This window comes from Mercenaria mercenaria, chromosome 4, assembly GCF_021730395.1.
Source record: "Mercenaria mercenaria strain notata chromosome 4, MADL_Memer_1, whole genome shotgun sequence".
NCBI classification, from domain to species: domain Eukaryota; kingdom Metazoa; phylum Mollusca; class Bivalvia; order Venerida; family Veneridae; genus Mercenaria; species Mercenaria mercenaria.
This window is the reverse complement of record NC_069364.1, coordinates 61,509,417-61,535,889: the sequence shown is the minus strand read 5'-3', so window position 1 is coordinate 61,535,889 and position 26,473 is coordinate 61,509,417. Positions and strand designations below refer to the sequence as shown.

General features: G+C 34.1%; 1 protein-coding gene across 1 annotated transcript; it reads left to right on the top strand.

Annotated features, from left to right (window-relative positions):
* Positions 1-352: 352 nt before the first annotated feature.
* Positions 353-5,073, top strand: LOC128556406 (tuftelin-interacting protein 11-like). Its single transcript, XM_053541459.1, has 5 exons — positions 353-599; positions 1,017-1,223; positions 3,233-3,396; positions 4,309-4,371; positions 4,645-5,073. Exons 1-5 carry the CDS (start codon positions 512-514, stop codon positions 4,819-4,821), a joined length of 699 nt encoding a protein of 232 aa, XP_053397434.1. The 5' UTR covers positions 353-511; the 3' UTR covers positions 4,822-5,073.
* The last annotated feature ends 21,400 nt before the right edge of the window (positions 5,074-26,473 follow it).

Sequence of the window (26,473 nt, the reverse complement as noted above, 5' to 3'; positions counted from 1 at the left end):
TTAAAATGCTATCAAAAATATGTCTAGTACTGTCGGCATATTCACTCATTAAGAGTAAGAGTGAAATTAGTTGTAGTCAATTTAAGATTTTACCATTTTACTCATTCTCAAGAATTATGATGAGTAAATGAGCCGCACCATGAGAAAACCAACATAGTGCATTTGCGACCAGCATGGATCCAGACCATACTGCGCATCCCCACAGTCTGGTCAGGATCCATATGCTGTTCGCTTTCAAAGCCTATTGCAATTAGAGAAACTGTTAGCGAACAGCATGGATCCTTACCAGACTGCACAGGCTGGTCTGGATCCATGCGGGTGGCAAATGCACTGATCAGCGCAGAGTTGTTAGCATGCTGATTGTGTTAATTGTTTTACAGGAGATAAACTTGAGCCACTGTATGCCCCTATCAGACACAAACTGGGAAATGCTCTCACAAACTGGCATCCTTCAGACAGTTCAGCCAAGGTGATCTTGAAGCCGTGGCAGGGCGTATTCCGAGAGGGTCACATGGAGGTGTTCCTGAGGAAAAACATCTTACCTAAACTAGAAATGTGTCTGCAGGAGTTCCCTATCAATCCACATCAACAAACTCTTGGTAAGGTTAATGACAAACAGAAGATATTAAATGAATATCTTTTCATATTGAATTTATTAAACAGAGTTAAATGATATAATAAAATGTGCCTCCTTGACATTACACAGGATCATTATTCTTTCATACTTCATGCATTAGCTGAGTTTATGTACCCTGAGGTAGTTTGCTGAGCCAGAATTGGTGAGGCATGGTCACAGGATATGACAGATAAAGGGGTGGGATTTAGCAACAGATTAAATGCAGAAAGGCACAATTTAAGGGCAGCATGGTGGCAGTTAAAAGGGCAGGGCTGGGTGCCCTACTGCATCACTATAGAAATACCATAACTTCTTCTTCACTTTTTTATTCGTTAAAATATTTGTTTATTGACATAAAAGTATTTGAGAAACAAAAATTTGTTAAATTCTTTTTTTCTAGAACCCTTGCATTGGGTGTTAGCCTGGACAGAGTTGATATCACTACGCTACATGGTTCCATTATTTGAAAAGTGTTTCTTTTCTCGCTGGCTGCAAGTGCTATGTACCTGGCTTGGCAACATGCCAAACTACGACGAGGTAACCAAGTGGTACCTGGGCTGGAAATCAGTGTTCACAGAGCAATATCTTACACATCCTGTCATTAAAGGTTGTTTTTTTTTTTCAACAAACAAAATGCTTAAAAAATACCCACTTAAGTAGCATGATTACTTGTTGTTTGACTCATTGAATAAAAAAATATGCAGTGTTTTTTCTGTTAGGGTAGTTCCGGTAGTAATTGCATAACGCCATTTATCTGAATAAAGTAGAAAATCACTGGACCTAGGATACAGAAACAAAAATCATTTTTAGCTCATCTGATTTTTGGAAAAAAAATGATGAGTTATATGACTTTATGGCAGCCTTTGTGAAATTTGTTAAAACAGCAACGTTATAATCTTTAGAGATAAAATATGAAACTGAAATAAGTTTGTCATGTTTAATAATTCCGAATAATGTCCTAATGTTAATAAGATGGGCTTTCATGAGCAAACCACAGTTTCGAATCTCAAAATCACACTTAGGGGCCAAAGGTTACTAGTCCTCTACCAGTAGAACACTGGAGCATTTTAGGAATGCCCTGCCCTCCATCTGTCCAACAGTCTGCAAATCTGGATCTTGCAATTACTCAAAAAGTATAGAAGCTAGGTTCATTGAACTTGGTATGTGAATAGAGGGCAATATGGAGATTATGCATGTACATATGTTTATAGGTCATAGGTCTAGCTCGGTATTTAAGGTCAAGTAAAAATGGTTTCTGCTCCATAACTTTTAAATGCATTGATGGATTAGCTTAGTGCTACACACAAAAGTTCCCCATGATGAGACAATATGTCAACAAATGATCTATGCCTGTCGGTTAAAGGTCAAGGTCACTGTTAAAGGTAAAGTAAAAATTTGTTTCCACTCCATAACTTTTATATGCATTGAAGGATTTTCTTACCACTACCAGCAAATGTTCCTCATGACCAGACAATATGTTGCATGTATGACCCATGCTTGGTGGTCAAAGGTCAAGGTCAATATTGAAATTAAAGTAAAAATAGTTTTTGTTCCTTGGCTTCTAAATGCTGTGAAGCATTTTTGTATACACTCACACATATGTTCCCCATAACCAGATGATGTGTTGCTTGCATGACCTTTGCCTATCAGTCAGAGGTTGAAGTTACCTTTGAAGGTCATGTATAAAGCTTTCTGCTCCGTAACTTCTAATTGCATTGAAAGATTTTTTTATTACAACACAGAAATGTTCCCCATGATTAAACTATGTGTCATGCACATGAGCCGTGGTTGTCAGTCAAAGGTCAAGGTCACTATTGAAGGTCAAGTGAAATTGTTTCTGTTCCATAACTTTTATGTGCATTGATGAATTATCTTAATATTGCACAAAAATGTTCCCCATGATGAGACAATGTGTTGTGTACATGATCTAGTTTGTAGGTCAAGGTCACTATTGAAATTTAAGTAAAAATAGTTTTTGTTTCTTAGCTCCTAAATGCCTTGAAGCATTTTTAACCCCCTACCGATGGAACACTGGAAGGGCATATAGGAATGCCCTCTGTCCATCTGTCTTTTCATCCGTCCATCCTGCTATTACTCGAACAGTAACTGTTGCCACCAACCACAAGGGATAAACAATAACAAAGTTTTCCACTGGTAGGGGGCTTCTGTATTGCCACTGCAATACTTGGTCACTTGTTTTAAAACACTTGTCTAGGCTTTGACATGCAAGGAGCAATCAATTTTACTAGCAAAAATATTTGCCTCAGTGAGACAGGTTATTAAGTGCAAGCATCAGGTCCCTAACTCAAAGGTCAAGGTCGTACTTGGGAAACAGAGGTCATGTAAGATCTTATCTATATACATGTATTTATATTTCCCTTGATAAAGTAGATGTGCCACAGTACACAGTACCCTATCTCAAAGGTCAAGGTCACACTAAGGGATCAAAGCTCATATTAGATCTTGTCAGTGCTGTTACTTTGACTTGCATGAAGCTGCTTTTTTAACTGGGCAAAAGGTTTGAGTCACTTGGGCAGTATGTCCACAAATAACAGGCTGCACATTGTTGCTCTTTGGGCACCAACATTCTAGTAATGATTGGTTATTTATTTACAGAGATGTTTACGAAGGCTCTTGATATGATGAATCGTGCAGTGTCTGGCCATTTCCAACCAGGCGTGAAGGAAAATATGGCATATTTCACTCACACAGAACGAAGAAATATAGCAGAACCAAATACATCACGCTCCAGTTCTCCATCTGTAGGGGGACCACTAGAGGTAAATATTAGCTATGGTTTGAATAGATAAGAAACTACTCTTCTATAACTTCAATTTCTAGATTTTTTTCTGCGAATTTTGAATTTAATTATTTCAGTAAAGTAAATGATTCTGATTCTCTGTTTTATCTCACTATAAAGATTGTGTTAGTAAGTTATAATTATGTCATATGGGACATCTGATTTTATGGCATTGGTCGTTTGTCAGTCTGTCTGTTTGTCTGTTAGCAGTTTAGTTTTCGCTCTTAAAATTCGTAATGCATTGACCTATTTTCCCCAGATTTGGCAGGCATATTCCTCATATATGGTGGTTGACATTGATAACTTTTGGCCAAAGGTCAAGGTCACAGTGACTGTTAGTGCAATAGTTGTTTCTGTTCAGTAGCTTGAGATTTTTTGTTCAGATGTCAAGGTTTAAGTGATTGTTAGTACAAAACCATTTTTGCTCATTATCTTGAGAACGCCTTCACCTACAATCCTCAACCTTGGTAGGCAAATTGCGCATGACCCATATTGATTTTGTGGTCAGAGGTGAAGGTCACAGTGAGAGCAAAAAGCACATTCACCATAGATCTTTCTTGATTTTGAAGTTTGTTAGTGGAAGGTCATGGTCACTGTTATGTGAAGTGGTCAGATGGAGGTATTATATGATGGTTTCTGTCTGTTAGCAGTTTAGTTTCTGCTCAGTAACTTCATGATGCTATTTAACCTATAATCCTCAAGCTTGATAGGAACATTGCTCAGCTCTACAAATTGGTGCTCTTGTTGACTGTTTTCTGACAAGTGTTTCTAATTGGACTGAATGTATATTGCTTGTAAATCTGTTGTACAGACAGTGTCACTTTAATTTACCTTTAACATAACTTGGATTTATATAGCTGTCTTATTTATACTACATTTTGTATATTTGCAGCCAAGTTTAAAAAGTACATCATCAACTTACCCAGCCAGTTTCAGGGAACTTGTTGAAAGAAAGGTAACATAACCAATTTATTACTCCAACAAAAACAAATTATTGTTTAATTGAATATTAAACATGATACACAGTTACAAAGCGTGTGTCAATATAGCTTTACATTAATCTGAAAAAATTCCAAGCTTGATAATTATCTTGTACATCTGATTCTTAGGTTTGAAAACAATTTTCAGATAATCAAAACTTCAATTTAGCAGACTACAGGTTCAAGTAGGTGATTTTCAAGTTGGGCACAAGTTTATCATGATAGCTGTATAACATTTTAATTTTCAGGCTGAAGAGAACAACCTTGTATTTATCCCAATTCCTGGGAAGACACATGAAGCCAAACAAGTGTACCGGTGTGGGAAAGTGAGCATGTATTTTGACCGGAGCGTGGTGTTTATGATGGATGAAAGCAACCAGTTTATTCCTGTCTCTTTACAGAAGTTAATTGAAACAGCGAAATGAAATAAATAAGCTTTGTTTGTTTGGTGATAGTAATACATTCACTCATGTTATGTTTAAAAAAGGAAATGAACTGTGAAAGTTAGAGCACAGAGAAAAAATATGTAAATTGTAACTGTTAGAAGAATTTCATACAGATGTTTTTAAATGGATTTATGTTGCTTCAGAACTTCCATTTCAGAGTGTCTCACAATAAGTATTAAGCAGTTGTCCTCTGTTACTGACATATGATCAATAAAACATTTTTCAAATCTTTTTGGGTGCTTACTTATTTGCAACGATACATTCCTACATGTCAGGATCCTGAGGAAACGTACATGCCATATTTCTGAAATTGATCAACTTTGATGTGCAGAAATCAGTGAGGCGTGACTAAAAAGGCTCAACTTAAAGACGTTTATTTCAAAATGAAAGAAACCATTACTTTTATAGTAAGGTATATAATAGGTTGAAATATTTGATGCTAATGTTGTTTAAAATCAATAGTAACCACAGAAGACATGGTCCAAATTTTTGAAAGTCATTTCCACTCTAGCTGATTGAAGGTGGCTATAATTTGCTTACTTCTACATAAAAATTGATGTGACATTCATTTTCTCAGTTACACTGTTTTCCATGCAATGGTTTTGATACAAAATTCTTAAGAAACCAGAACTGTAAAGCGACATATGCCCCAAAAGTAGGCTTTGACAAAAGCTTGATCAAAGGAGAGCTGTAAAATCGATACAGAATATGTGTAGACTTTATAACTGACTGAATTGCACCTTAAAGCTAAAAGTTGACATTCCTTATTGACTGTCTGGTATAACTGCACAAGTCCTGTAAGTTACTGACTGCAATATTGTTTTCTGATTTGATCCAACCTGCCTACTAAGTGTGAGGTTCCAGAGTCAAAGCAGTTATAAATTAGAAACTGATATCCGGCTCACAATCGTGACCTTGACATTTGACAACCGACTTCAAAATCAATAGGGGTCATCTGCTGTTCATGACCAACCTGCTCCGAGTCCGAGTTTACTGAGCCAATGCATTCTTGATTTATCAATCAGAAACCAATGTTCAGCTCAAGGTCACTATATCCTTAACCTGGAGCAACCAACCTCAAAATCAGTAGAGGACATCAGCTAATCATTAGCAACCTGCCAATGAAGTTCATGAGTTATCGATAGGACACAAATTTTCACTGTGTCACAGAAACCATGACCTTTGAGCAAGCAACCCCTCAAAGTTGATTCGGATCATCTGACTGCCTACCAAGTTTGAAGTTCCTGCACTGAAGCGGATCAGAAACTGATTTTCAGCTCGAAGCTCACTGCAACTTTGACCTTTATAAAGTTTAAGCAATGATCTCAAAATTGATAGGGGTCATCTGCCAGTCACACATAACCTGCCTACCAAGAGTTAAGTTCCTGCAAAGGGCAGTTTTCAGTTGGAAACTGAGGGAATGCTTTTAGCAGGCCTAGTAACTCTTGATATTTATTCTGACAAAACATGTATTTCCCTTTTTGCACTTGGAAAATGACCCGAAAATGCAATATCCCTCAATATTCTTTAAAGGTATACTACATCTAAATTTCATATTTGAAAACATGAACAGTTACTACTGATTTATACACATAAAATTAGCAAATTTATGTGTATTAACAGTAGTACAATACCACGCATTATGTTTAATATAGTACACACTGTATACTTGCATAGGTAAACACATTATAAATATGTACTAGAGCTTAAAAGAACTGGAAGATATTTTATTTTTAACAATGGACTATTACTGCATGACATTTAATTATGAATTTTGGTCTACATACACATTTGATTACATTTTTAGTAAAAGTAAACTTTGATGAGGATTTTCTACATTTGAAACAAAATTTCTTAAAGTAAAATATGTAAGTGAAAGATGGCCATTGGATATCCTTAAATGTCGAAGACGAGGCAGGCATATAGTATTTTAAATGTCTGTCTATCAGTCCATCACACTTTCTTGTGTACTCAACTCCTCATACAGTAATGAAACTTCATATAAATCATCAACATGAAGCGGACATGTTCATATTGTCGGGAATCACATTCCTGATTATTTTTCTTTAGGTATGAGTTACAGCCTTTTTTCTTACTCTCTTGCTGTGTTTAGGGTGCTCTGTGCTTCCGAGAAATCTACACTTACTGGTACCATTTTATTTTTGAAATGTTAAAACTGTATCAGACATTGTGTACTCAACTCCTACAATCCAATTCTAATGAAACTTGGTATTTATTATCAACTTGATGTGAAAAATTTATTAACGCACATATTGGTCGGGATCCTCAGTTGTATGTCTGATTACTTTTTCTGCAGTTATGAATTATTGCCCTTTTTGGACTTTGAAATATTACAACTTTATCAAACATTGTGTACTCAACTCGTCCTACAATTCCACTTTAATTGATATATAAGGGTTGTTCAAAAATATGTAGACTGGTGCCATGACTTTGAATTCGGTCAACCAAAACATCTTAAATTTGCATCATTTGGAAAACTTAAATGTATCTGCTACAAATGTTTGCGTTATATTTATGGTCATAATTTCATTAAAGTGTACACATTCTGGCCCACGTCAGCAATGTTGTCATAACATCACTTCTTCCTACAGTACAGGTAGTAGGGCAGAGTATAAGGGCGCACTTATACTACCTTGCTATTGAGCTAGCTTTTATAGTGACGTGGTAGAGTGTCCGCCTTAGGTGTGAGAGGTCCCGTGTTCGATTCCCGGTCAGGCCTGAAGTATTTCTTCCATCAAGTCTTGTTCTATTTTTATGGGTTGCAACTCGCAAATAATTTCTCTTGGAGAGATAACTACACTATTTGTTGTTAGATTGGATAGGGTAACATAATGTTGTTTGTTCTTTCCGCCATCATAATTGACTATTCCTGGTGTTATGTCTATGTACTCTGGTAATGTGCTATCTTCAGACTCATGTATGATGGCTGTTGTTCTACCATATTCTAACTCTTTGTCTGTTTCTGTCAATATGTCCTTGGACTCATTTGGGCCTAGTATTATCTTGTTGATTTCCGCACATCGTATGAGTGCTATCCTGTTCTTGTGTTTCTTAAGTTCTTTCTCTCTCATTGATATGCATCTAAATGAAAGGTACCATGGTGTGTGTAATTTGGCCTTCTGTAAATACTGTTCTCCAAAACTTTGCTTACATTCTTCAAGCAATTCTGTCAAGATATTAGTTCCAATAATTACTGGAGTTGTAAATGAGTACTTGGTATCCGGTGTTATCAGAAATAAACAAGTATGTGTAGATGCATTGGGTAAACTCTGAGTCACTGTCATATCAATCTCTATGTACCCTTCATAAGGTAGCTGGTTTCCATCAGCACATTCTACATGTAAAATATCTGAAAGCGGTTTTATTTCTATGTTACTAAACTGTTTGTCATAGAAAGATTTTGATATGGCGCTGATGCAACTTCCAGTATCTAAAAGTGCTGAAGTGATGACCCCTTCTAAATCAATTTGAACTTCGTTTGTGTCTCCTACTAATTTAGGATCTCTTTTAACTTTATTGTCCATATTAATGGTGCTTTTGTTTGATCCTGCAACAAAAGCACCTACTCTTTTGGGCAGTTCCTCATAAGATGTCCAGTCTGATTACAATTAAAACAACGACGAGGTGAAAACATGTAGGTGGCTACTGGACGTCGAGGTTCATACTGTTCAGATCCACGTCCTTGACCTCTATATGGTCTATTCCCTCTACCCCTAAATCCTTGTCCAGCTCTGTATGCTCTATCTCCTCTGTTGAAACGGTAGTGCCTGGGTGACCTTTGATATTGTTGTTGATTAAGTTGCTCCTGTAATTCATTCTTCTCTTTCTCTATCTTGTTTCTGTTTCTTGATTTTCTCATTCTCCAGTTTGGCATCTTTCATGGACGTCAGGAAAGTGTCAAACATTCCGAAAAACTCATCTGGTTGTGAACTACCCTCCGATATACTAAAACTTTTCTGACACAGCTCATACTTTTGCTTCATCTCTGCATACGACTCCTCCACTTCAGAAAAGTTGTAAGAAGCAACAGTCGCAAACTGGGTCATCACTGTGACAAATCGATCCCCATGTAACTGCGGCAGGTTTTGAAAGTAGGTCAATTCCTTTTCAATCTCTTTCAGTTCAGTACGTAATGTACCTAGCTCTTTATCCAGTTCTGAGAAGTTGACTTTGGAAGCCAAATGGATTAAACTGAGATCTTGCTCTAATTTGGTTACATCTGGAAACCTTTTTTCTATGCGCATGGTCTCCACCAGATAATGTAGAAAAGTCACTTGTTTATTAACACCTGACTTTGTGTCGACCATGTTGTTTAAGCTGATGATTGCGAAGCCACGTGAGTTTCCTCGCTGACCTCGATTCATGTAATTTCCAAAAGCTAGCACTAATTCTAACAATTTTTTCAATCGTCTACTTCTCATTAACTGTTTTGATCCCTCGAACACAGCTTCTATCCTGGGTTTCACATCAGACATTCTGTCTTGATACTTTTTCTTGAAATACAGAGCTCTCACTCTTTGTTCAAAATGAGTTATCTTTCCCATTTCAAACAGGTATCTATCTGTCCTTGCAAGATTTTCAGTTTCTCCACCCAGTTCTGTCAGCAGTTGCATCTCTTCCGAGGTTGGTACATATTTCAATAACTGTTCTAACATATCCTTTGGTATATCTTCATGTTCATCCATGTTGAATACTGCAGTTTTAATTTCTTCATTGCTTATTTTTAATTTTGACAGTAAGATTGTACAGTTCTGTGCACGTCTGCCGTCAGTCACTAAAAGTTCTTTATTTTTTTGTGGAGTTTTCCCAGAATTCCTTAAATCATCAGTTTCATCCTATTGCTTTTTCTGAAATGGAGGGGGTGTATGTAGTAGGGCAGAGTATAAGGGCGCACTTATACTTCCTTCAGGCCTGACCGGGAATCGAACCCGGGACCTCTCACACCTTAGGCGGACACTCTACCACGTCGCTATAAAAGCTAGCTCAATAGCAAGGAAGTATAAGTGCGCCCTTATACTCTGCCCTACTACATTTCCATCCAACTGAAATGAAACTTGGTATATATTATCAAGAGATATTTTTGTGCACTCAAATAATTGGGTGAGGTTGGGGGTTTGGGCTTAGTTTACCCTTGTCTGGATATCTATCTGACCATCTGTCCATCCACATTTGTTGTGCATATCTCAAAAAGTTTTGGAGCTAGAGTCATTAAACTTCATAGGATTATTTCACCATGTGAAGTTGTGCACCTTAGGGTATTGTTTGGAATTCCACTCAGTAAGACCAGAGTTGTGGCCCATGACTTAGTAAAAAATATATACAAAGGGTCTAAAAGTTTGTATCGAATGTATTTCAAGAAATACATTTTGTATTACAATTAGAGTCATGAAACATTACTGGATTGTTGTATAGCATATGAAGTTGTGCACAGTTGTTTTCTTTAGGATTTTATGCAGACATGCTTGAGAAATGGCCCTTGACTTAAAACAATATGCATTAAAGATCTTTAAGTTTTGCCATGAGTATCTCAAAAAGTATTTTTATGAAGACTTGTGAAACTTTATAGTAATATTATTCGTTATATAAAGTTGTTCATCTAAATTTTGTTTGAGATTTTACTCAGCCAGACTGGACTTATGACACTTGATTTAGTAAAAGGTATGCATAAATGGCCTATTATTTTGTCAAAAATATTAAGGATATATAAGTCTGTGCAATATGCATCTCAATGACACAGCCATGAAATCTTATAGTAGTATTAATCAGATGTGAAATTGTGCATCTTGGATTTTGTCTAACATTTTACTCACCTAGACTAGAGGTTAAGCCCTTGACCTAGTAAAATATATGCAAAAAGCATATACGCAACCCCCTGGCAGAATATTCAGTTAGTTGAATGTGGCCAGTAATGGTAGAAGGACCAGAGTTATGGCCCTTTACTTGGTAAAAACATACAGAGCCAGATATATCTCAAAAAGTACGCCCATTCTCGATTTCCCCCTAAAAAAAGAAATAGGGAAATATTTTTTTAACCAACATGAATTTTGAACAATCGAGATCTTATAAAAATGATTCACGAGCTATGTAAGTGATGACTTGGTAGTTTGACAGGAAATTTGTAAAATTTAACCCTAACCACGCACCTGTTTCTAAATTCGCGTATAATTATGTCACATCCGGTGTTAACCTGCAACTGTAAACAATCTTTTGAGAGACAGTTAATCAAGAGTTGACAGCAATTAAGTAATCTTTTAATAAACCTATGTCTACAGAAAAAACTCAGGTGTAGTCACTTTTGTTTCTCAAAGCGATAATTTTGTTATTTTTTTAGAAATTACGCTTTTACAGATTGAAGCGAAAGTTGCATTGGTCGGACACAGCTTTATTTCGGATAAAGGTAATGGTAAGTTAACGTTAATGTTAAATGTGATCAACAGACAACTGTATTGGTTTTGTATAATGTGGAGTTTTGAATAGCTTGTCTCCTATGTGAGAATATCATTTCCACGTTTTTAGGTTACAACATGAGCTACTGACCTCTTCGTCAGGCAGTAAGTGGCAAAAATATAATGGTCCCCATTGCAGTAAGGAATGAAGTGTTACGAAAACCAACATATTTTTTATGGCACTTTATTATTTTAAGCTTGACTATACGAAGTATATGGAGAGCTGCCGGTATCCTGCTCAACCCGGCGTCGGCGTCTTTCTAAGTCCCCACCTTGGTTGAAGTTTTTATGCACTTTCTCTTTTTTCTCCTTATCTCTGTAATTACTTGATGGATTTACTTTAAACTTAAAATGGTTATTCCTCATCATCACCCACATCATCTGGCATAAGGGCTATAACTCTCGCACCAATATTTCATGAATTACCCCCCCCCCTCTTTTTACTTAGAATTTCAGGGTTAGGTTTTGGTGCACTTTCACTCTATCTCAGTTATTACTATACGGATTTGATTCAAATTTAAAAGAGTTGTTCCACATCATCACCCACATCATTTGACACAAGGTCCATAACTCTGGCACCAGTTTTTCATGAATTATGCCCCCCTTTTTACTTGAAATTTCAGGTTTAAGTTTTAGTGCACTTTCACTCTATCTCAGTTATAACTAAATGGATTTGTTTCAAATTTGATTCAAACTTAAATTAGTTCTTCCACATTGTCGTCCTCATCATATGACACAAGGTCCATAATTTGGCACAAATATTTAGTGACTTGTGTACCATTTTTTACTTAGAATTTCAGTTTAATTTTTATGCTTTTTCACTATATTTCTGTTGTTACTAAATGTTATGAGTTATGCCCCCTTTTTACTAGAATTTCAGGTTCAAGTTGTGATGCACTTCTGTTCTGTCTCACTTATTTCAAGTTATTTGATTAAATCTTCAAGTAGTTGCTCCACATTATTAGCCACATGATATTACACAATGTTCTGGTGCATTACTTTTGCAGAAACTTCCATGAGTTATGTTCCTTTTATACTTATTTTGATATACTTTCTATCCATGTTAGACACATACTGTTACATTTGACACAGACTAAGCTTTTGTCCAATATCTTCATCCACATTGGAGTAATTAAACACTTCAGTGACAGCTCCAGCTTCCTCACAATAGTTGAGTGCGCTGTCTCCTGTGACAGTGCTTGTTGTTCATTCCTTTAACTTTGGACTATAACCAGATTTTGCCTAATAAGGTACCCAGTAACAGATTATACTGCATGGGCTCATTTTACTGGTTCTGGGTCTTAAAACATCCTAAATTCCCAAGCATAAATTAGTGTGTTATTTGTTACATGCAAAAACATACACTTTGATTATGATCTCAATTACTGTAACCTATGTAACCATTGTTACCAAAACCCATGGAAAATAGATTGCTTTTGTACTACATAATTATGCTGGGACATCCTGGACCATGGACCATGATTTAGAAAGCTATAATGAGTGTGACAAAATACATGTGATTCTAATGCTTTAGACTGGTTTGTCCCATTGTTCCAACCCTTTGAATGCTGGGTGCCCATCTGTTGAGAGTGGAATTTGACAGCAGTTTCAACAATTCCATTTTAGTGTATTAGTATTAATAAGAAACCCAAGATGCATTTATGAGAAATTAATCTTTACAGTTAGTGTGAAGTATATTATTTCAGGCTAACAGTAAAAAAAACAAGCATTATGAATTAAAGGCTTACCAGATTGTGCTTTCTGAAAATTTCGTTTAAAGTAGATCAGTGAACTAATTTATACAGATCCTATGATGCTTCAAAGCTGGGTGAAATTACAGGGTTTAGAAACCCTAAAACTATATTCGGGCATAAATACAAAACAAAATTAACTGTATACAGCTGTTACCCAACTTTAATATGAAGTATCCCAAAGAGTAAAGACATCTATGTAGCAAATATTTCCAACAATTTAGCATATTTGAATTGTTTTAAAATGTGTGAAGTTAAGACAAACATACAGCATACATCAAAATTAAGAGAATGCATTATAAATAAGCATACAATATAATGTCCCATATCTTCACTTATGCTTAATAATAAGTCAGCAATTAACAATTATTTATTCCCTTAAATGTGACCTGAGTGAGATATTCTGTCACTATTTCTTGTTATGTTATGAAGTATGTTCTAGTTAATAAAAATACTAGACTTTATTAAGCAACAGAAAAGGCAACATAAATACTGGCTCAGTTTTATGTTCTGACACCTAAGTTGTGAAGACACGCTATGTCTTCTGCTCTATAAGTTGTTTCTGAAAGTAGTGTTGAGCAGTTGTGACAAACGATTTATCCCAGTTTGAAATGATTTTTGGTTGATGGGGAAAATTTCTTCCTTTTTTTTCTAAGTTCTAGTACATGTATATGTTTGCCATCACTTTGGGGACTGACTCTCTGTAAAGAAGATTATGAAATCCATGTATCTAACCACTTTAATCACTCAGAATATAACTCTTTCAATTTAGAATACATATTTTGTATTACTGATTATTATAATTCTACTTTTTAAATCTTAAATTAAATAAAATTTAGAATTTTCTGTCCTTGAAGTTTGAGCAGCAGATTTTCAGTCACACACACACAGTGTTATAACTGAAAAGTGCAAATGAAACCATTATAGTTTTAAGTTGTCTAACAACTGCTAGATACTTTATTCCAGTGAATTGCAGTCATGAGTAGTCCTCTGTCCAGCCTGAAGAAACAGCACAAGAGTCCTTTCACCAATGCAGGGTTTGTATATTTTTACCAACATTTCAGTGCTCTGTGTTTATAAAGTACATCCCCTCATACAGACTGACCATTCTACTTTCTTACTATAAACATCTGGTGTTAAATAAATATTTATTTAGGACCTTTTGGCTGAATGCTTATGGTTACTGACTTCAAATCACTTGCCCATCACCTCTGTTGATTCAGAACCTCACTTGGGGTGTAGAGTTCTTTCAGTTGAAGGCTTACAGAAGGTTGGTGATTTTACTCAGATGCCAGCTCGTGCCTATATTAATGCCTGTAGGGGCTTTTTGGGTCTTCCCAAATCATCAAAAGCTGAAATGCAGGCTGTCCAACATCCTTAAAATTCTTACTTTTTCCTACTTTTTTTTTTTTAATTTGGCTAAAATTTCTAGAAAAAATGAAAAGTCAAAGGGAATTCATAAAAATGCCCTACTTTTCTCCCCGAAAATTCCTGTTTTGTAATATAAATTTGGAATTTGGTTCATGCTAAATATGTTTTAAGTATAGGTTAGTGTTTATTAATGTGTATTTACAAAGTTTAATCAGCTTCGAGGGCTGATTAAGTTTTGTAAATGCATATTAATAAACACTAACCTACTTATTGTTTGAAATTATTTTTTGTTTCTGGATGATGTCAGAGCGAATAAGATCAATAACACACCTCTTGTCCCTTCTACACACATGACTAACCTGATTAATAAACGACTGCAAGTTAATGCTGATTTACTAAAATAAATTTCACGAAAATTTGAAAAGTACTGCAATGCCATTGGACAAAAAATAATTTCAAACACTAATGTAGTTTTTTAGGTCTTCTTATTCAGTGCAAGCACTTTTATCCAGTTTATATACAACTGACCAGTGGTTCCATGTGTTCTGTCTGTTACTGGCTGTAACTGAATGACAGAGGCTTGAATTCTGAAGGTCTATATTTTAGTAAAAAATCTTAATTTTAGCCTGAAAATATCTTAGATATTGTAGCAAATTCCTAATAACAGCCCTAATTTTCGTTTAAAATCAACTTAAAATTGACCCTAAATTTGTTAGAAAGTGCTGGACAGCCTGGAACTTACCTACAGTTGTATTGATGTGATGTTAAACCCAACAAAACAAATAAAGATATATTTATTTAGATATTTAAAATTTTTTTAATGCTATGTATTGCACATTCCAAAAGCTTTTTCATAAGAGTTTAGAGTTTTTACCTCCTAAACTCTTCACCTATTTAGGATTTAGAATTTTTACTTTGAAGGGAGAATGAAACAGAGGCAAGGTAAAACAGCACATATTACTGTTGCTTTCTGTTCTGTGATGTCACACTTGCTGTTGTTTGTTACAAAACTAAAATCTTTAGAAACAAATTTCTCATAATATATGAATTAAATTCTGTTTTAATGTTTCTTGCCTTGGTTTACAGAAGTCTTTTTAAAAAGTAAAAGAAAATGAGAGAAAAATGAAAATAATTGAACACTGCAATAATGTTGGTATGTTTCTGTACTGAAGAGACTGTCATTAAACCATACAAAAGGAAAAAAAGTTGAACAAGCGACCAAACACCAAGAGTTTATAACTGAATTTTATTTTTTTATAGAGAACATAGAAGGAGTTCTTCATGTACTTTATTATGTTGTTTTTTACATGTACACTGGTAACAAGTAAATGTAAGTAATAGACTTTATATCTAGGAACAAATAAATGACAGTGGATCCTAGACATTATATAGATTGAAAGCGAATTTTAATGAATTTATGGGTCTAGGTTTTTGCTTTTTATTGTAATATCTTAACATGAAATGAAATCTGATCAAAACTTCTTGAAATTTGGATAAAGCTTCCTCACAGTCTTTGCCATTTGCCTATTGCTAAGAGGACAAATGTAAAAAAAATTGGTATAAGTTATATTCCACGGATACACCTAATTACATAGTTTATACTAAAAAAAAAACAAGTATGAAAAATATGGGCTGTTTTCACTGAGTAAATGTTGTAAAAATTCTAATTATACTTCTTGTGTACATGAAAATGGCCATTAGCAGCACCAATTGTCAGTAGGGGAAACTTCCCGTTCGGGAAATCATTTATGGGTTTTTCCCTTCTTCCTGAATGGGAAACTTGTTACTTTTTATAGTAACATGCTTCCAGTTCGGGAAGCAATATCGAACGTTTTAGACCCATCTCATTAAAAATAGCCGGTGCATAAGAATATACACAAGATTTGCAAATTGAATATGCCGCATTAAACTTGAATGATATATCTAAATTTCTACCGTTCAAAATTTTTTTAAATGTCTTATTGAATTTTTTATTTGACAGTGAAATTGACCATTTTCTTCAGAAATTGCTTAAAATCAGAGTTTCCCGAATTGGAAACCTAACTTCCCGATCGGGAAACCTAGCCTTTTAGTTACTTCACAATCAGGAAACTGAAAGCATTCAGAAAATTTATTCTTTTATTTTGTTATAAAAAGCAATTATTTCAAATTTCAAGTTTTTTAGGGAATTGTGATCCTGTAATTTGATGTGTCTGGTGCCCCAGGATTTTAACAGACTCATATGAGTTTAGGTTCAAAGGCAGTAGATCAGTTATTTGAATATTTACTTTAGACACATTCCAAGATTTTGTCTTGTGTGACTCCAGCACAGTTTCTGACGTAAATGTATTTCTTTCTCTTTATAGGTTGTCTGATTTTTAAAAAAAAAAAACATCTATGAGGCATTTTGATAAAATAATTGCCCTTTACTGTACTTGGACAATTTTAGTTTCTTGGTTAATTTTTTTGTTTAGGTAAAAAAACTATAAGAGCTACAATTTTGAAACTTTGCACACTTGTTTATCATCGATCATTCGGGACTATATAGTTCAAGAACCATAACTCTAATCAGCATTTTGTCAGAATTACGGCCATTTTTGTAGTCTTAGAAAATCCCAACTATATCTTTTTAAGATCTCTTGTATGTGTTACTACATAATGCTCAACTTTTGTCAGTGCTTGACTCTGAATTAGAGCTTTGCAAGTACAAATTTTAATAGTAAAATTCAAATCAGAGTTATGAGGATTGTTTCTCCTAGTGAAGACTTTGATAGTAAATAACTATTTTAATTTTCAAGTCAAAATCTTTGATAGTAACAGAGATATTTGACTTCATCAAAAACTTTTTAAAAAAGTCTAGTAAGTTAAAAAGGGGCATAACTCTGTCAAAATTCAAATCAGTGTTATGGGGATTGTTTCTCCTGGTGTAGACTTTAATAGTAAAAAACTATTTTAATCTTTGATAGTAACAGAGATATCTGACTTTTATCAAACATTACTACACTACAAAATCAAAGCTAAAAAGGGGCCTAACTCTGGTAAATATCAAGTTATGAGGATTGTTTTCTGGTGTAGACTTTGACAGTGAATACCTATTGTAAGTTTAAGTCAAAAACTTTGATAATTGCAGAGATATTTGACTATCAAAAACTTTAACAAAAAATCTACCGTAAGTTAAAAAGGAGAATAATTATATCATAAGTCAAATCAGAGTTACGTGGATTGGTGTAGACTTTGATAGTAAATAACATTTTTTAAGACTGAAGTCATATTTTTGTTTACTTCTCTTTTTAGGTTTAAAACAGCCTGAAAGAGCATTTGTCGCCTTTGCATTTGGGTGTGCAGAAAAGGAAGACATATTAAGAGATTGTAATTCTGTATCAGCTATAAACAGAGACACAGAATCCTTGATTAACTTATATTTTGATAAATATAAACGTGAAAGAAACAAAATAGTTACATCTTTTCTTGAAGGTATCAGTCTTACACAGTGAAAACACAAAATACTGTAAGAGCATGTGCTGCATTTGAACAGATTTACAGTTTGAGGTAGATGCATCTTATGGCCCCAGTTTTCTTTATGATTAATGTTTTACAATATCCAGTTTCCTTTCGGGCGAAACACAATATAGGGAACAGTAGTGTTGCACTTGGAGGTGAAAAATAGGGTCTTACTTTTGGCAAAAAAAATATTTTTCTACATAGTAGAGTGCTTGAAGTATAAGCAACTCAAGTGGTTTGCTGGTACTTGCATTGGAAATGAAATTTTTAAAGCCTGATAAAATGCATATTTTTGCTGGTTACGGACCCTACAAGTGGTACATTTTGTAAAATAAAGCTTCAAATTTATGATAAACTTGAACTATTTTTACTGTTTTGTAGAACAAACACATGGAAATACATAATGCAAGGCAAAAATAGGACAGGGAAAGGTATAGATACTGAAAAAAGAAACATATTGTTGGATATTACTTTGTTGCTAAAAAACATGTATATTTCAAATCATCAGATATCTTCAAGTTCAGTGTTAATGATGAAAACTTAATGAAAAATCAACACAAATTCTGTCTTTGTTGAAACAAAATGACTTAGATTAAAGGGAAAGTGATTAATTTAAAAAAAACCCTAAATATTGATAAATACAAGTAATTTGTTACGAACACTACAGAAAAGCCTCAAGAATGGTTTTGCATTAGATTATGTTAAAAACATTAAACCCACTCATGAATTATTTGGTATAATGTTAAAATGATATCTGAATGGAAAAGTGTATTTAAATTTGATATTCTTCAAACAAAAATATACAACTTTCCAAATTAAAACCAATGAATAAGAAAACAGAACAAAAAAATCTGAAAACTTCCTGTTTTCATGAAATCTTCTAACTTAATAAGCAATATTAAGTTCTCTAAGTGATATATTATTATCAATACTTTGTATTCATATCACACAAGTAACACTTACACTTTTTTACTCAAGAATGTCACTGACCAGAAAAAAGAAATTAAGTTCATGGTTAAGGACACTACACTATGAATTATCTAACGAAAGTACACATATCTGTAATCTTTTTGTAACTTTTTTTTCAAACTTTCAGATGTCTTGGTGTTGAAAATGTAGCAGTATTATCAGTCATAGTAGATTCATCTATAAATGCAACAACATTGTCTCTTATCTCGTATGACAGATCCTGTTTGTGTGGACACATAAATTTCTTTCCACTCTTTTTCCTTCATCATTTGATTTTGATATTAGTTCTGCTTTCTTAGCTAATCTAGTTTTGAGTTACTCTTCTCTACTTCTTGTTGCTGTCTCATTCTACAGTCCTTCTTTCTTTCTCTCTCATTTTTAGCTCATCTGATTTTTTGAAAAAAAATGATGAGTTATTGTCATCACTTGAGCGGTTGTCGGCGTCGGCATCGGCGTCGGCGTCGGCGTCTGCGTCGGCGTTGCCTGGTTAAGTTTTACGTTTAGGTCAGCTTTTCTCCTAAACTATCAAAGCTATTGCTATGAAACTTGGAATACTTGTTCACCATCATAAGCTGACCCTGTATAGCAAGAAACATAACTCCATCTTGCTTTTTGCAAGATTTTTGGCCCCTTTTGTACTTAGAAAATATCAGATTTCTTGGTTAAGTTTTATGTTTAGGTCAACTTTTCTCCTAAACTATCAAAGCTATTGCTTTGAAACTTGGAATACTTGTTCACCATCATAAGCTGACCCTGTACATCAAGAAACATAACTCCATCTTGCTTTTTGCAAGATTTATTGCCCCTTTTGGACTTAGAAAATCAGTTTTCTTGGTTAAGTTTTATGTTTAGGTCAGCTTTTATCCTAAACTATCAAAGCTATTGCTTTAAAACTTGCAACACTTGTTCACCATCATAAGTTGACCCTGTATAGCAAGAAACATAACTCCGTCCTGCTTTTTGCAAGATTTATGGCCCCTTTTGGACTTAGAAAATATCAGATTTCTTGGTTAAGTTTTATGTTTAGGTCAACTTTTTCTCTTAAACTATCAAAGCTATTGCTTTGAAACTTGCAACACTTGTTCACCATCATAAGCTGACCCTGTACAGCAAGCAACATAACTCCATCCTGCTTTTTGCAATAATTATTGCCCCTTTTGGACTTAGAAAATCATTTTTAGCTCATCTGATTTTTTGAAAAAAAATGATGAGTTATTGTCATCACTTGAGCGGTTGTCGGCGTCGGCGTCGGCGTCTGCGTCGGCGTTGCCTGGTTAAGTTTTATGTTTAGGTCAGCTTTTCTCCTAAACTATCAAAGCTATTGCTATGAAACTTGGAATACTTGTTCACCATCATAAGCTGACCCTGTATAGCAAGAAACATAACTCCATCTTGCTTTTTGCAAGATTTTTGGCCCCTTTTGTACTTAGAAAATATCAGATTTCTTGGTTAAGTTTTATGTTTAGGTCAACTTTTCTCCTAAACTATCAAAGCTATTGCTTTGAAACTTGGAATACTTGTTCACCATCATAAGCTGACCCTGTACATCAAGAAACATAACTCCATCTTGCTTTTTGCAAGATTTATTGCCCCTTTTGGACTTAGAAAATCAGTTTTCTTGGTTAAGTTTTATGTTTAGGTCAGCTTTTATCCTAAACTATCAAAGCTATTGCTTTAAAACTTGCAACACTTGTTCACCATCATAAGTTGACCCTGTATAGCAAGAAACATAACTCCGTCCTGCTTTTTGCAAGATTTATGGCCCCTTTTGGACTTAGAAAATATCAGATTTCTTGGTTAAGTTTTATGTTTAGGTCAACTTTTTCTCTTAAACTATCAAAGCTATTGCTTTGAAACTTGCAACACTTGTTCACCATCATAAGCTGACCCTGTACAGCAAGCAACATAACTCCATCCTGCTTTTTGCAATAATTATTGCCCCTTTTGGACTTAGAAAATCATTTTCTTGGTTGAGTATTATGTTTAAGTCAACTTTTTCATAAACTATCAAAGCTATTGCTTTAAAACTGCAACAGTTTTTCACCATCATAAGTGGACACTGTACATCAAGAAACATAACTCTATCCTGCTTTTTGCAAGAATGATGGCCCTTTTTAGACTTAGAAAATCATGGGTAGGACAATATTTCTATTACACAAAAAAAATCAGATGAGCGTCAGCACCCGCAAGGCGGTGCTCTTGTCTTGGTTGAGTATTATGTTTAAGTCAACTTTTCTCATAAACTATCAAAGCTATTGCTTTAAAACTGCAACAGTTTTTCACCATCATAAGTGGACACTGTACATCAAGAAACATAACTCTATCCTGCTTTTTGCAAGAATGATGGCCCTTTTTAGACTTAGAAAATCATGGGTAGGACAATATTTCTATTACACAAAAAAAATCAGATGAGCGTCAGCACCCGCAAGGCGGTGCTCTTGTTCTTTTAATTTTCACATTGGCCTGGATTGAGTTTCTGCCTTTCTTGCCATTTAACCTCTTCTAACCTATTCAGCATTTTTGTGCCTTTTAAGTTTCAGCACTGCAGCTGCCTCATCAGATCAAAACTCTATATCTGAATCACAAATGCACAATGAAATCAGACAAACTTCTACGTATAAAGCAATTAAATTGCAATATAAAACTAGATATTATAACCATACGACACAGATGCGCACACATACTGTGCCATTCTCTATAAAGCAAAATTGATCATAACTGTCGCCAGTAAAAATATACCCAGAGAAGATTTCTTCCCCTATGGTCATCTGCACATAAAGCTTGTTCATCTGTTAAAGTTTGAAGCAAATCAGGCTAGAAGTTTGGGAATCTTTGGACACACAGGATTTTCCCCTATCATACTATCTTCCATATAGCAAAAATTATCAAAGGGCCATAACTAAAGTAAAAACATTCACAGAAAGAATTTCTCCCTTTATGGTCATCTGCACGTCAAGCTTGCTCATCTGTGAAAGTCTGAAACAAATCAAGCTACTAGTGTTGGATGAGTTGGACACATAAAAATGTTTCTCTATATTCCTTATGATTAAAACAGAAACTATCAAAGGGCCTTAACTGTAGTAAAATAGTCACAGAAAAAATTCCTTGCTTTATTGTAATATACACATCTTGAGCTTGTTCATCTGTGAAAAGTTTGAATCAAATCAGGTTAATAGTGTGGGAGGAGTCGGACACACATGATTTTTCTAGATATATTCTATATTTTTATATGAAAATATCATAGTATCATAACTGTGGTTAAAATAGTCCCTGAGATATTCCTTCTTTTATGGTTATCTACACATCAAGGTTGTTCATCTATGAAAGTTTGAAGCAGAGCAATCTAATGGTGGGAGGTGTTGGACACACAAGATTTTGAACGAACTGACGGATGTACATACATAGAGCAGCAACACCATATGCCAATCACATAAATATAAAATCCCATCTAAATGAATATACATGTACCTGTCATCTGGTCATCACATGGTTTGTACTTTGTACTTCTTGAAGAGATTTTTCTTTCATTTGCAAGTTTTTAGATAATACTTTTAATCATTAATACTCGTAAAGATCTATTCACTTGAACTGTAAGATGTATAATAATTTAAACAGAAGTTTCAGTAATACTGGTTGTTTTTTTTTATATTGTTTTAATTTCTGTAGAGTCCGTAACCAGATAACACCGCCCCTCTGAAACATTTTGAAAAGAAACATTATTGTAAGCTACATGAATCTGAATTATCTTAACAATGATGCTCCTGAAGAAATTTGCCTATAAGTGAATAACTGTTAATTATCATTATCACATCTTTACATTTTTAATATAAATCTGTGCAATTTAGATGATAAACATGATTTTTAGCATTTTTGAACTGTATCTATATTTTTATATCTGAAAATATTTGTCAACAAATACATATATTTGTTTTTTCCTCAATAATAATAAACTTTGAAATGATAATTTTTCATTTTTCTGTAAAAAGATGCAAGTTTTAATTTTTTCAGCTCTGGTTACGGACACTACAGTTTCAAGTAGCATTATTAAATAGACAAAATTTACCTTTTGTAGTGAAATTATTAATAGACTTGGTTAAATTTGTCATCAGTGAACCTTCCATATTGAAAAAAATAGTGATTCTTTATCTCTCGTCGCTTTCACGTTTGCTATGACATCTTTCAATTTCATGCTGCAGCAACAGAAAATGATGCTGTATATAAAGATGCCGCAATAAGGGTTTTCCAATGTGGTTGCAACATCAACAAGTTGATAAAAAATAAAGTTGATTAATTAACTTGTGAAATCAGTTATTACTTTCATAAGAATAACTATAAATAAAATTTTAAAAAATGTTTATTTACACCATTGAAAGACAGGTTACGGACACTACAGGGTTTTTGTAGTGTCCGTAACCATATTAGTGGTGCTACAGCAAAATGTAGTTAACGATAAAGGAAATAGCATAAAAATTTAATGTCAACAGTTAAATTTGATAAGAAAAAATCAATAAAGACTCTCATAATATCTTACAAATCTACAAAATACAATTGGTTACGGACTCTACATCTTTTCATAAAAACCTGATTTTCAATTTTAAAAATTCATACAATTAAATTTCAGAAATACATGGTTCTGATTTTTTTTCTTTAAGTACTATTACAACAGAGAAATAATTCTGGACCAAAATATTAAAGAAAAAATATTGTTAACATTGCAATTATTCATTATAACAAAAGGAAGGAATTTCAGTTTAAAACTGCATAACGTCTTACCCATTTCACATTTTTCTCAACAGCTTCAACAATTTTCATCAGATCATAACAAATCAAACACCAAAATAATCCTTAAAAATTTGTCTTTATGCTGATAACACACATTTACATGGAAATATATAATATCATACCATTATTTTATTTGAAAAATATGGAAAATTCTAAGTGCAACAACATAACGCTTAAAAATTACTTTTTCTAGATGCGTTTTTTACCACTGCTTGAAAACTATTTGAGCTAGATCAATAAAATTTGGCACAGAACTTCTTCATATTTAGTGTTATGAAGTGTAAATGTTAAATTGCAATAAAGGGTTAGGAAGTTTATGAAAACCATGTATAACAATGTGATATTCTAAATGCCCCCTATATTGTGTTTCACCCATTTATGTTTAATGTTTTACAATATCAAGCAGCACAAGGTTAATTGTCTGTCAGTACTGGTTCTAATCTTTAGCTCGATTTTTAGAAGAAAAAAGTAGTTGGCGATGGCGTCGCCCTTGATTAAAGTTTTTTAAAAGTCAAATATCTCTGTTCTTATCAAAGCATAAACTAGTATTCCAAAACAATATATACTCTGAAACCAAACCATGAGCTTATAGGGACTTGTCACTGCTTTATTCTATGTCATTATAAGTAAACCCCTTTCATATTTTATCGTTATGTTTTGTAATACTGTAAGTTATATTATCATGTATAATAAGTTACCTAAAGGACAGAATTTAATTAATAATTAATAATAATTAATAATATTTCTGGTTCTAGCATATGACAGTATACTACTAAAGCTACTTTTTCGAATTTCTTAAGTTTGTTCAAATATTTTCAATTTGAAAAATACATTTGGTATCACCTTGATCTGGAAAAGCATTATGTATCCCTCGTGAACAAAATCAGAATTTTACATTGAAAAACATCTAGCATCAAAAATTGTCCTGCTTTTGGTATTTCTCAATATCACTTTGTATCAAACTAGATACTGTGAATTTATTACTGAAAAAAAGATTTGGCATCAATTAAGGTAAAAATTGTACCTATACAAATATGTTTAATAGTATCGGTCTGTGTTGCTTGATCTACTTTCTTTGCATTCTGTATAATAGTTTTAAAGTTTTCAATGTAGGAGACACAGCCTTTGCAATATGACACTAGTTTGTGATTTTCATATTTATGTAGTTTATCAAGTTTTTTTTCAGATCTTCCTTTGAAATGTTTCTTCTGGTTCTTATGACTTCGTCTGGCTTGATATTCCATTTAGTATGATAAAAAGATGTACCACACAAGTAAGAAGAATTTCCTGATTGGGAAGTTAGGTTTCCAAATTGGGAAACTCTGCTTTTTTGCAGTTCATTCAGAAAAAGGGCAAATGTGAAATTAAAACAATACTAAGACATTTAAGAAAATTCTGAACGGTAGAAATCTAGATATGTCTTTTAATTTCACTATGGCATATTCAATTTTGAGATCTCATGTATAGTCTTATGCACCGGGCATTTTTAATGAACCTACATAAAATATAGTGGTTTTACTTCCCGAATTGGAAACATGTTACTATAATAAGTAACAAGTTTCCTGTTCGGGAAGTAGGGAAAAACCGATAAATAATTTCCCGATCAGGAAGTTTCCCCTACTGATTGTACAGAGTACTATGAAAATGTCATTGTCACGAAATGGTTCCAGTTCACATAATGTAGTCTGGTATAGTGTAAGGGTGCACTTACATGGCCTACATGTAGAAGTTGATGTTAAAGTGATGTGGTAGAATGTCCACTTTAGGGGTGAGATGATTTGGGAAGCCCGGTGGTCTAGTGGTAGCATGCTTGACTGTCAATTCAGAGGTCTGGGGTTCAAATCCTGGTCTAGGCACGGGAAATTTCTGAGATGCTCTTGAGTGTCACCCACCTAACTAAGAGGCCATTACTGGTTCTTCCCAGGAAAGACAGCTTAGTGTGTATGGGTGCTATACACCGGGCACATTAAAGAACCAGACTGTCAATCTGCAAAGAGCTAGGCTAAGTTAGCTGGACAGGTCTATATCTTTAAAGTTATTTCTCTCTCTGTTTTTGGGACTTTGTCTCATTTTGTCCCTCTGTTCAGTTCACTCTGTGTCTGTATTAGTAGAGGATGAATTTGGCGCCCTGAATGGCTGCCTTTGCAGTACGTAAAGCATCCTTGAATGTGTTTATCATGAAAAGGGTGCAATATAAATTATATATTATAACAGTAGTATAATTTGGGTTATAGGTCTGTTACAGCATGTGTTGGCAGGGTATCAACCTCTACCATGATTGTTCTCCATTTTTAGCTCATCTGATTTTTTGAAAAAAAATGATGAGTTATTGTCATCACTTGAGCGGTTGTCGGCGTCGGCGTTGCCTGGTTAAGTTTTATGTTTAGGTCAGCTTTTCTCCTAAACAATCAAAGCTATTGCTTTGAAACTTGGAATACTTGTTCACCATCATAAGCTGACCCTGTATAGCAAGAAACATAACTCCATCTTGCTTTTTGCAAGATTTATGGCCCCTTTTGTACTTAGAAAATATCAGATTTCTTGGTTAAGTTTTATGTTTAGGTCAACTTTTCTCTTAAACTATCAAAGCTATTGCTTTGAAACTTGGAATACTTGTTCACCATCATAAGCAGACCCTGTACATCAAGAAACTTAACTACATCTTGCTTTTTGCAAGAATTATTGCCCCTTTTGGACTTAGAAAATCAGTTTTCTTGGTTAAGTTTTATGTTTAGGTCAGCTTTTATCCTAAACTATCAAAGCTATTCCTTTAAAACTTGCAACACTTGTTCACCATCATAAGCTGACCCT

Bases quoted from the DNA above. Each gene is read 5' to 3' on its own strand.
- LOC128556406 (XM_053541459.1), top strand. From the start codon at position 512: ATGGAGGTGTTCCTGAGGAAAAACATCTTACCTAAACTAGAAATGTGT. The intron at 1,224-3,232 runs GTTGTTTTTTTT...ATTTATTTACAG, and splicing joins TACACATCCTGTCATTAAAG to AGATGTTTACGAAGGCTCTT. The intron at 4,372-4,644 runs GTAACATAACCA...TTTAATTTTCAG, and splicing joins GGGAACTTGTTGAAAGAAAG to GCTGAAGAGAACAACCTTGT.